The sequence below is a fragment of the Cannabis sativa genome, chromosome 2 (assembly GCF_029168945.1).
Source record: "Cannabis sativa cultivar Pink pepper isolate KNU-18-1 chromosome 2, ASM2916894v1, whole genome shotgun sequence".
In the NCBI taxonomy this organism is placed as follows: domain Eukaryota; kingdom Viridiplantae; phylum Streptophyta; class Magnoliopsida; order Rosales; family Cannabaceae; genus Cannabis; species Cannabis sativa.
This window is the reverse complement of record NC_083602.1, coordinates 11,554,663-11,565,915: the sequence shown is the minus strand read 5'-3', so window position 1 is coordinate 11,565,915 and position 11,253 is coordinate 11,554,663. Positions and strand designations below refer to the sequence as shown.

The following is an 11,253-nucleotide window of genomic DNA, read 5'->3' as shown; positions in this document are numbered from 1 at the left end:
TCTTAATGATCCTGAGAAATTCGATAATTTTCTTAGTGATGCTGATAAACCCTTGTTCGATGGTTGTAAAAAACTAAGATTACCAACAATGGTAAAGTTTTACAACATAAAAGCAGAAAATGGAGTGAGCGATAAATGTTTTACTCAATTTTTAGCTGCTTTTAAAGATATCTTACCATTTGCCAACTGCTTTCCGGAATCTACTTATGAAGTGAAAAAAACGTTAAATTCTATAAGATTGAAGTATGAAAAAATTCATGCATGTCCGAACGATTGCATTTTATATCGTAAGGAATATGCAGACATGAATTATTGCCCGACTTGCGGTTTATCCCGCCATAAAGTAAACAAGAGTAAGGAGAATAGGAAACTTATCCCCCAAAAAGTGATGTGGTACATGCCTTTGATTCCGCGACTGAAACGATTATATCGTAGTGCAGAACATTCTGAAAATTTGATTTGGCATGAGACCAAGAGAGTGAAAGATGGAAAACTTAGACATCCTGCAGATTCCCAAGCTTGGAAAAAAGTGAACTACATAAACCCTGAATTCAAATCTGAACCAAGACACATTCGTCTCGGTCTGTCTGCGGATGGAGTAAATCCACATAGATCTCTAAGTAGTCGTCATAGTTCATGGCCTGTCTTCCTAGTTATGTACAATCTTCCTCCCTGGTTAGTGATGAAGAGGAAATTTAACATGCTTTCTTTAATGATATCAGGCCCGCAACAACCTGGACATAATATCGATGTATATTTGGAACCATTGATTGACAATTTAATAGAATTGTATGAGAACGGGGTTCAGGTCTATGATGGTTTTAAAAAAGAATTTTTTAATCTGAAAGCTGTGTTGTTGTGGACTGTCAGTGATTTCCCTGCTTATAGTAATTTATCAGGCTTAAGCACAAAAGGTTACGAAGGTTGTCCGATTTGTTGCACTAACACATCGGCTCGTCGCTTGGCAAATGGACACAAGATGTGTTATATGGGTCACAGACGGTACTTGCCTGCAAATCATCCTGATAGACGGAAGAAGAAAGCATTCGATGGTACTGAAGAGGGTGATATGGCTCCTTTGCCACTGTCTGGGGAACAAATTCTCCAACAAGTTCAACTTGTAGATTTTAAGTATGGAAAGACGCAAAAAAATAAAAAAACTAATGGTTGTTTTCAAAGAAAGTCAATCTTCTAATGTATTTTTTTGGCATTGTAGGAATTGAGTAAGGTGCAACGTGAACGTTCCTCAAAAATTCAATCCAGACATCGAAGTGGTCGGAGTGGAATGGTGAACGTACGGGAAGCTGTGGTAAGTAATACTAAAAATTTAATGTGCTATAATGTGCTATACAATTTAATTGGTACTCATTTCATTGTTATAACGTTATGTAGAAAAAGGACCTCGAAGTTGCAGATCCTCCCCGCCACCGTGTTTGGATTAAATCTCGCACCAAGAGTAGAAAACTTGTCACTGATTACGACAAGGAAATTGCCGAGAAGATAGTAAGTATATATTAATCCTTAATTGAGTTCTACTCATGAGTTAGTGTATATAATTCATATACTAATTGCTTGAATATATGCGTGCATTAGGCTCAATTAGAGGAGAAGCTTAGTCAGGGACAAATTCAGGTCCAGGGCCAAAACGATATCCTCACGCAGGCGCTCGGGACACCAGAGCATCCTGGACGTGTCAGGGCTGCTGGGTATGCTATTACTTCAAATGTTATTTATTTAGTTACACAAATGAAATCGTTGCTAATTTGCATTTTATGATTTGTAGGTTCCTGACCAGGGCATCTCAACTGTTCGGCAGGAAGAAAAGGGAAGTGTCTGATGTTGTGGCTCGGCAAGCGAAGGAGATTGAACAATTAAAAGCCGAAGTCCAATCCCTTAAGCAGCAGAGGAACGCTGCCGAACAAGAGGAAGAAGGAGAGGTGGCTGGTGAGGGTATTTGTACGAGCATGCGGCCCTTAATCAGCAAGTACATCTCTGCTCTGACAACATCGACAATATTGTGGCCCGAGGGTATTTGTACGAGCATGTGGGTAAGATCAAAGTTCACTGCCAGGATTACGATGATTCACATGCTCGGATCATGGTTTCGGAAATCCTGCAAGAGGACGCTGAAATCCCAGTCCCAATTGAAGAGTTCAGATATGTTAGGGACGTGTACCAGATGTTCCATCCTTGGCCTAAACACTTAATTTTAACAACCGAGGTAACTTCTCAACTGAAATTAATTATTAATGATTAGTGGAGTTTGAATATCTTCAATATTCATCCGTAGTGAAGTAGGTTCTGCGAATATATGTGCTGCGGTGGGATGGATGAACAAACTACTGTTATATATGTGTTATTTGTCGTTATACAGCCATGTTCAAAATTTTTGGGATCATTCAATTACAACCGTTATGCTGCCGAAATTTCGGTAGAATTTAGATAAAATTTGATATATATATATTATGTTCTGTTTTGTTTAGGGTCCACTCGCTCAACCGCCCTCAAGACGTGATGCGTCAAAGGGGAAAGCTCCGATGCTTTCTCCACAAAGCCGTGGTGCACGGGAAGATGAGTTGTTCACGGAAGAGAAGATGGCGTTGATCCCTAATTCGCTAAAATGGATGATTCATGAATTCCTAAGGCTCAAAGATAAACGTGATATAATCACAATTTCTGTCCCCCGAGGATTCATTGCACCGCGTACCCAGATCATTTTATCTGGAGAGGATTTGCAGCAGGTTGCTACGTGTAACTACATCGGCAACCAGGGAATGCTGTTTGGAATGATGTATACTCTTCTTTAATCTAATTAACCTTATATCAAATTATAGTTAAATTATTATAAGGCACTAACACTTTTTTTTGGCAGGCACATATGGGAGAGCATCAACGGTCTGAGAAAAATTTTCAAGTTTTACGACCCAGAGCTTCTCACAGTGCATGGGATCAGCGATGAAGAACAGAGTCAGTCTTTTGACGATGCGGCAAGACGATTGGCTAATTGGTTATCATTAATGAACAGCAACCACCAAATGTTCTTTATTCCTTGGAATCTCGGGTAAACTTTATTAAATTCTTTAGTGCTAATTGTTCATTTCTATATTATGTCTTCAAATTATTTTTATACTATCTTACTTATATTCCAATATAATTTTCTAGGATGCATTGGACACTAGTGGTGGTTGCCAGTGGCGGACCCAGAATTTAAAGTGAGGGGGGGCGTAAATAAATTTAAAAAGATAATATAAAGTGTAGTTAGTGGGGTTTGAACCTTTACCCTCTAACCTATTTACCAACTACCTTAACCATTACACCAAGGTTACTATTATGTCTATAAATATCATCTTTTAATACAAATATATGTTGTAACTAATTAAAATACATATACATTTTTTTCTCGATTTTTTTTTCAGGGGGGCGACTGCCCCCCCTCGCTACAATGTGGGTCCGCCCCTGGTGGTTGCGCCAAAGAAAATTATCCATTTAAACCCTCTAAAAGGCCGCCCAATTCCCGAAGAAATAGAACAAATGATCGGAAGGTAATTATTTAATGACTTCTTATGTAACGAATTTAAATTAACTAACGAATTGAAATGCTAATATAATTTTCCCAAACAGGGCATTCATGTATATAGGGGACGCACATCAGTATCTTGGCCCGTGGCAAGGAATTTCACAAGCAAACTGTCCAAGACAACCTAAAAGCCAAGAATGCGGTTTTTATGTTTTGAAATATATCACTGACATCGTCGCACGTGCCAACCCCAACCGTTACATAGAAGATCAAAAAGCTGTAAGTTTTAATTATTGATCATAGTATATAAATTTTATAATAACAAATATATAATATACATATACATAAACTAATATAAATTTTTAATTTTTTTAACAGTTTGGGGGTAAGAAGCAATACGATCCAAAAACAGAAATTTTACCACTACAGCGAAAGTGGATCGAACAATTGATGGCGGTGATTCACGGTGACGATTGAGGTTCAAAGGTCGAAGAATTTTTCTTCATTATGTAATTTTTATAGATTAACTTGTAATTAGATTTATTAACTTATTAATATTTTTAACTAATTTTACATGTTTGTGTAATATTTAATTATTTTTATGAAATCAAATTATGTTTTTACCCAAATTTAATTACTATTTAATTTAAAATGTAATTAATATATAATTAAATTAAATAAATATGTAATTTAAAATTTAAATAAATATGTAATTTAAATTAAATAAAATAATATATAAATTAATAAATATAAAATTAAAATAATATAATTAAATTAAAAAAAAATGAAAAAAACTGAAATCTGAGGAGTTTTGGCGTCGGTTCCTACGCCACATATGGCGTCGGTTATTGGCTAGGAACCAACGCCATATATACCCCTATGGCGTCGGTTCCTAGCTAATAACCGACGCCATAGGGGTATATATGGCGTCGGTTCAAATAAACCCTTTAGCGTCGCCCTGATAGGCGTCGGTAGCGAATTTCGCGAAAACCGACGCCTAAAGGGCTTAAAAACCGCCTCTAAAGGGTGTTTTTGTAGTAGTGATTAAATAAGGGATAAAGAAAATGGAAAATACTCTCCCACCAGTTTTTAAAAAAATGGAGTTAAGAGTAATAGATTTTATTTATTTTTATTTTATAATATTAAATGTATAATGATAATTTTGTTCTTTAAAATATATTATAGTTTAATTTAAAAATACAATATTATTTTAAGCATTCTAATTATATTTTTTGATAAAATAAACAAGATAAATAATTATTATTCTATTTTTTAAAAAAATAATAAATAATAGTAATATACTATAAATAATAATTTGGATTATTCTTTATTTATTTTGTTATCTTTCTTTATTAATCTATAATAAAAGTGATATAAAAGGAATGGTGATCAGAACACATTAAATAACATACAAAATGAGAAAATTACATTGTATACCCACTTTACTTTATCTGTTTTAATTTTTACTTTCATTTTCATATTCTTTGAGATATACCCACTTTATAGATGATGTCCCTATTATACCCCTTACATAAATGTAAATCATGTGCTACACTTAAGTGGAGGGTAAGGATATATTAGACAACTCACTGGGTAGATTTTAATAAAATAAAATATAAATGTATTTTTGATTAATGGATATAAAAAAGAGATACAGCTAACCTTATCCCAAAACAAATTAACTAGCTACAGCAGCTACCGTACTGGTGCATGACTTTATATCCTATATTGGTGATGGAGTAGCACGATGATTCAAAATTATGTTAATTATGTGTAGTTAAATAAATTTCTACTAATGCATGAAAGTGCATATTGTGTTTAATGTTTGGTAGAAAGATATTGATCGATCGATATTCCAGCCTAGTGAGTACTATAAAGAATTACTAAGTTGGACCTAATTGGTGTTAAGTCTTTTTCTTATTGAACCTCCCACGTTTAAGCTTCATATTATCGATATATAAGTCTTAGACACAAACCAAGACCGATCGACTTTTGTACCTAATAATTTATCTGTCTATCTATATAAATATAAGATTTTTTTTAGGTAAGAGCTCCATTTCTACTCTCACTCACAAGAGCATTTTTTTTTTTGTTTCAATTAGTTTAAAATAAGGGTCTATAGAATTAAAATGAACCGTGAAAGACGATTATTTTATTTTTACTTTTAGATTATTTTTAAAAACAGTTATTCACAAATTAAGATGGGATCATTTTACTAAGTTTATAGGACAAATAATTATTATTATTTTCTTTTCTTTTTCATTTCATCATTTCTTTAAATTTAGATATAGTATATATATGAAATACTTTTCTAGTTTCCTCTAAAAAAAGCTTATTGGCATGACTACAAAAAAAAAAAAAAATTAACCAAATCAAAGAGTGTGTATGCACTACAAAAAACTGTTACTTTTAGTGATAATTTTTTAATTATAATATAAATTTTTTGTGACTAAATGTGATTTTTAATCACAATAAAAAATTATTTGCGATTAAAACATAGTATTTAATTACAAGTTATTATAATTTAGTTTTAGTCACAACAAATATTGTAACTAAAAATACATTTTGTCACAACATAATAATGATAATATATAATTAGTCACAACTTTTTTAACTTTAGTGACAAATTTTTTTGTGACTAAAAGTAAGATTTTTTGTAATAAAACTAATAATCTAATAACTTCTTTTTCATATATATTTTTATTTCTTAAATGAAAAATGAAGATTTTGATTAAAAACAATGAAGAACAAAAAAAAAAAAACAATAAAGTAACATAGTGCTCCTTTCATATTTTCTTATTTATTTTTTATGAAAACTTAATTTATTATTATTTTTGAATAAAAATCATAAGATCTATTAATTAATAAATTCATTTAAAATAATAGAACGCACTTCAGAGGAACAGTCCTCCAACTGAACACGACCTGTAGAGAAACAAGAGTCTCTTGCCAAGCAATGAGCCAACTTATTTGCAGATCGTTTTACAAAACACACATTGTGAAGGCATAGCACCATAGCACCATGATGATTCTAAGCTACACAACCCATGCCAAAAGACAAGACTCGAACCAGAAAAACTAAAAGGAAAAGACTAAAAAACCATGTCAAAAGACAAGACTAAAGAATCATGTCAAAAGACAAGACTAATGGAAAATCTAAATTAGTTTCAACACATAAATACGATCACAGCATTAAAATTAATTAAGGAATGAACTCCTTATAAAGCAACAGCCAAGCGGCCTCGCTATAAAGCAACAGCCAAGCAGCCTAGCACGGTTGTTGCAAGGGTTAGAAATTTAGATGATAGTACACAACTTATAACCCTTCAGGTGGGGATCTCTACTGATCCATCAACCGCTACGGGCGAGCTGTGGGATGACTTATAGGGTTGTAGAGTGAGAAACATCGCTGAGTTCAACGAAAGGGCTCAGGTGTTCGTTCAAAAAGAGGAAGCTCGAAAAGAAATGAATTTTTTGAAAACAGGCTCGGGACGCCAACCCAGCAATGTTTCAACAAGTACTGTCTCAACCAACGAGAGTTGATAACTCGGGGGCCTCTGGCTCGAAGAGAAAGGACGGTTCAAAGGAACCGTTAAAGGATAAAAAGAAACAGAATAAGCACGATAAGTGCGTGCCAGTGTATACTATTTATACTGAGCTTAATGAAACTCGGGAGAATATTTACCTCGCACATGAGCAAAAGGTTACCTACAGAAAGCCCGAGCCCGTGAGGCACGCGAGGAGAAAAAGAGATCCCAACAAGTATTGCGAATTCCACAACGACATTGGGCACACAACCAACGAATGCCGTCAGTTGAAAGATGAGATAGAAAGTCTCATTGCTCGAGGCCACTTCAAACAGGATGTGAAGAGATAGGGCAATGGACACAACAAACCGAATTTGCCGAACAACCCGAACAACCAGGGGTTACAACCTCTTCCTGCCGAAGGAGAGGATATCATGGTTATTTCAAGAGGGCCACATATCGCTAGGGAGAGCAACAATGCCCAGAAGAGATATGTTGAAGAAACAAAAAATGAGCAGTCGGCATTTGCCCCAGAACCTTCCAAGGAGGTAAAAGCTGAGGAGCCTCCAATCATATTCTCGGAGGAAGACGAGAAGAACGTGAGATATCCTCACGTTGATCTATTAATGATTACTATTCAGCTCTCCAATAAAAGGATATAGAAGGTGTTGATAAATAATGGAAGCTTAGTAAACAACCTTTATAAAGAAATGCTGAAGAAGATGGGGCTCAAAAAAGCCAAATTGAAGCCTTGCATGGTGAATCTTTGCGCCTTCACCGGTGACAGTATTGTCAGTCAGTGCATAATCGAGCTCGCATTAATCTTGGGCGAGGTGCACCTATTCACCACAGTTATGCAAGAATTTCTAGTTGTCGACCTGCCATCGGCTTACAATATATTGTTGGGTCGCCCAACATTGATTGGACTAGGAGCAGTCAGTTCGATCAAGCACTTATTCCTGAAGTTCCAAACATTGGAAGGTGTGGGAGTAGTGTGAGGTGATCAGATGCTAGCTCGCGATTGCTATCACATAGAGCTACAACATAAAAAGCCAGTCATTAGTTAATGGCGCTCTCGGCAGAAGAAAGCAAAAAGAAGGATGAGGATCTTGACCTTCGGGTTAAAGATGAAAGAAACTTATTAAAACCAATTGAAGAATTGGAAGAAGTTGTTCTCGACCTAGGAAATCCCGTAAAATGTGTTTACATTGGGAAGAACCTGGACGAGCAGCTAAAATAGCAGCTAATAAGTTTCTTAAGGGCGAACCAGGATCAGTTTGCCTGGAGCCATGGAGATATGACAGGGATCGACCCTTACATTATCTGTCATCATTTAAATGTTGATCCAAACTACCCAGCTAAGAGGCAGAAAAGGAGACCCTTGGATTTCGAGAGACAAGGGGCACTAAAACAGGAAGTGGACAAGTTATTAGTCAATGACTTTATACATGAGGTCTTTTATCCCTCGTTGATAGCCAATTCGGATCTCGTCCCAAAGTCTAATGGAACTTGGAGAACTTGTATTGATTTTTCTGATCTGAATAAGGCGTGCCCAAAAGATTGTTTCCCACTACCCAGGATCGACTAGTTAGTGGATGCAACTGCTAGGCACGAGCTTATGTCATTTATGGATGCATATTCTGGATATAACCAGATAAAAATGCATGTCCCAGATCAGGAACATAAGAGCTTTGTAATCAACATGGGGCAGAATCTAGATATCCCCTTGTTTACTGTGTGCAACTATAGTGCGAGAAGAAGGTAAGCACCAGCAACCTGTTTACTATGTAAGTAAAAGGCTACTAGGGGCAGAATCTAGATATCCCCCTCTTGAAAAACTCATTTTGTACCTAGTTCACGCATCTCGCAAGCTACGACTGTACTGCCAGGCACACCCCATAAAAGTGTTAATCGATCAGCCCTTGAGACAGGTTTTATCAAAACCAGATGCTTATGGAAGATTGATAAAATGGTCAATTGAACTGGGGCAGTTTAACATAACATACAACCCTCGAACATCCATCAAGGGCCAAGCCTTGGCAGACTTCTTAATAGAAGGTATAACTCTTGAAGAAATTCCACCTATTCACCGAGAAGTAAAAACTTGGAAATTATATGTGGATGGTATGCATCCAACGAGCAGGGTTCAGGTGCAGGGGGTAATATTACTCTCATCAGAAGGTTTTAATTTTCACTATGCTTTGAGAATTCAATTTGAGGTATCAAACAACGAGGCTGAATATGAAGCCTTGATTGTTGGCTTAAGGATAGCCGAGGCATTGAAGGTCCAAAATCTTATTTGCCATACTGATTCGCAGCTGATTGTGAACCAGGTTCTTAGGGAATACCAGGCCAAAGGCTTGAAGATGGAAAAGTATTTAGAGAAGGTTTGTAAGAACTTGGAAAGTTTAGATTACTTTAAAATATAGCAAATTCCAAGAGAAAAAAACTCCAACGCAAATGCCCTGGCAAAACTGGCCTCGCAGAATGACTGGGATGAATTGAATTTAATTCTGGTAGAGATGCTAAGCGAGCCAAGTATATGTGAAACGGAAGACGTAGAGATGATTGACAGCTCTCCTACATGGATGACTCCTATAATCAACTATCTACTCGACAGACAACTTCCAACTGACAAAAATAAGGCGCGAAAACTCTTGTATTCGGTGCCTCGCTACACGATAATTGAAGGCAAACTATATAAAAGAGGTTATTCAATGCCTCTACTTCGGTGTGTTCTCCCTACAGAAGCAAACGAAATCATAAGAGAAATTCATATTGAAGGATTTTGTGGGGATCATGCAGGTTAGCAAAGCCTATCTAAAAAGTGTTGGGTTTTGTGCCCTAAATAAAACCCATTTCAATATAATCAGATTTACTTATTAATAAAGATCATAAATAACATTTTATGTTGCATGGTTCACATGATTTATTTCATGATTATATATATAATGTATGAATTCCATTTAAGTCCAGAACATATGAATTTGTTAATGATTATAGTGTTGTCAGCACAGTGGAATATAATCTTAATTATATGTTCGAAAGTTTATTCCCTGATTTGTCAAAACACTGGATTTAGACTGACATGGTATAATCAGCGATAGGTATTCTTACACCTTGGAAAAGTGTTATGTCCTTTCCAGGACATTGGCAAAGTTTACTAGTATCGGATGCATGGAGTATACATCGGAAGGGACCGATATTGAACTTTGATTAGATATATTAGAATTTACCGTAATATCTATTCAATTCAATATCACCTGTTGATCCTAGATCAAATGATCTTAATTCTGATATGATTAGGTTCAATCTCAAGAGTGTTATTCGTGTTCTTTGATTTGTTAATTAAGCCTACTTTTGGGTCAGGGTGATACGTACATTTTGGGAACACGGTAGTGCAATTGAGTGGGAGCGCTAACATAAATATGGAATCTATAGCTTCTATCTGGCGAATAGAAAGTAAAGGATGATTTCTTTCGAGCTTAACCAAACGAAATAAATGGTGGAGATCTCATTTCACTTAGCTGAAATATCATTTATACAGGGTTAAGTGTTTTAAGGATAAAATACATTGTAGGGTGTTACGGTAATTTAATCCCTCTACAGTGTAAATCATCTATATAGAGGATCATTGATCAAATTAGGATTATAACAATGGATAACTAATGATGTATCTATATCGTGGAACATATATAGCGTTCTATATGACTGAGAGTGCAATTACAAGTTCTAAGAGTGGATTCAATAAGGAATTAATAAGTTAGGGAATTTACTTGGTAAATTCAGTTCGACTTATTGGAAGCTCGGTTATATAGACCCATGGTCCCCATACTAGTTGAGACCATACTGCTTGTAAGACTCAGTTAAGAAAGTGTTTATTCTAAGTGAACCATCCCATAGTCATTAGATAAGAAAGTGTTTATTTAAATAAATACTACTTTTCTAAGAAAATGACTAAGTCTGAAAATAAAGTAGCAAATAAAGGAGATAATTTTTTTTCTTGATTCCAAAAGTGTTCTATCATCTTATTTGACATATGATGATCCCACTGCCTCTGTTGTCTTGACACAACCAAAGAGGTCAATACCATTTAGTTTTCTTAGACATAATTCACGGTACTTTCTCGTAGTGGGAGAGTTTCTAGGAACTCACCTGCTTATGACTTGGAAGACACTAGTGATTAAAATCCATTATAAGTTTAAACAA

The 11,253-nt window shown here is 35.4% G+C and overlaps 1 protein-coding gene across 2 annotated transcripts; it reads left to right on the top strand.

Annotated features, from left to right (window-relative positions):
• The first annotated feature begins 1,218 nt into the window (after window positions 1-1,218).
• LOC133034737 (uncharacterized) lies at window positions 1,219-3,059 on the top strand. 2 transcript variants are annotated; one of them, XR_009686101.1, is made up of 6 exons: window positions 1,219-1,309; window positions 1,393-1,503; window positions 1,594-1,706; window positions 1,784-2,221; window positions 2,484-2,791; window positions 2,873-3,059. XR_009686101.1 is itself a non-coding variant. In XM_061110090.1 (5 exons), exons 1-4 carry the CDS (start codon window positions 1,286-1,288, stop codon window positions 2,205-2,207), a joined length of 672 nt encoding a protein of 223 aa, XP_060966073.1. In that variant the 5' UTR covers window positions 1,219-1,285; the 3' UTR covers window positions 2,208-2,221; window positions 2,484-3,059. The 2 variants fall into 2 exon arrangements, 1 of the variants encoding a protein (XP_060966073.1); XM_061110090.1 differs by having other exon boundaries at window positions 2,484-3,059.
• Window positions 3,060-11,253: the final 8,194 nt, after the last annotated feature.

Bases quoted from the DNA above. Each gene is read 5' to 3' on its own strand.
- LOC133034737 (XM_061110090.1), top strand. From the start codon at position 1,286: ATGGTGAACGTACGGGAAGCTGTG. The intron at 1,310-1,392 runs GTAAGTAATACT...AACGTTATGTAG, and splicing joins TGAACGTACGGGAAGCTGTG to AAAAAGGACCTCGAAGTTGC. The intron at 1,707-1,783 runs GTATGCTATTAC...TATGATTTGTAG, and splicing joins GGACGTGTCAGGGCTGCTGG to GTTCCTGACCAGGGCATCTC.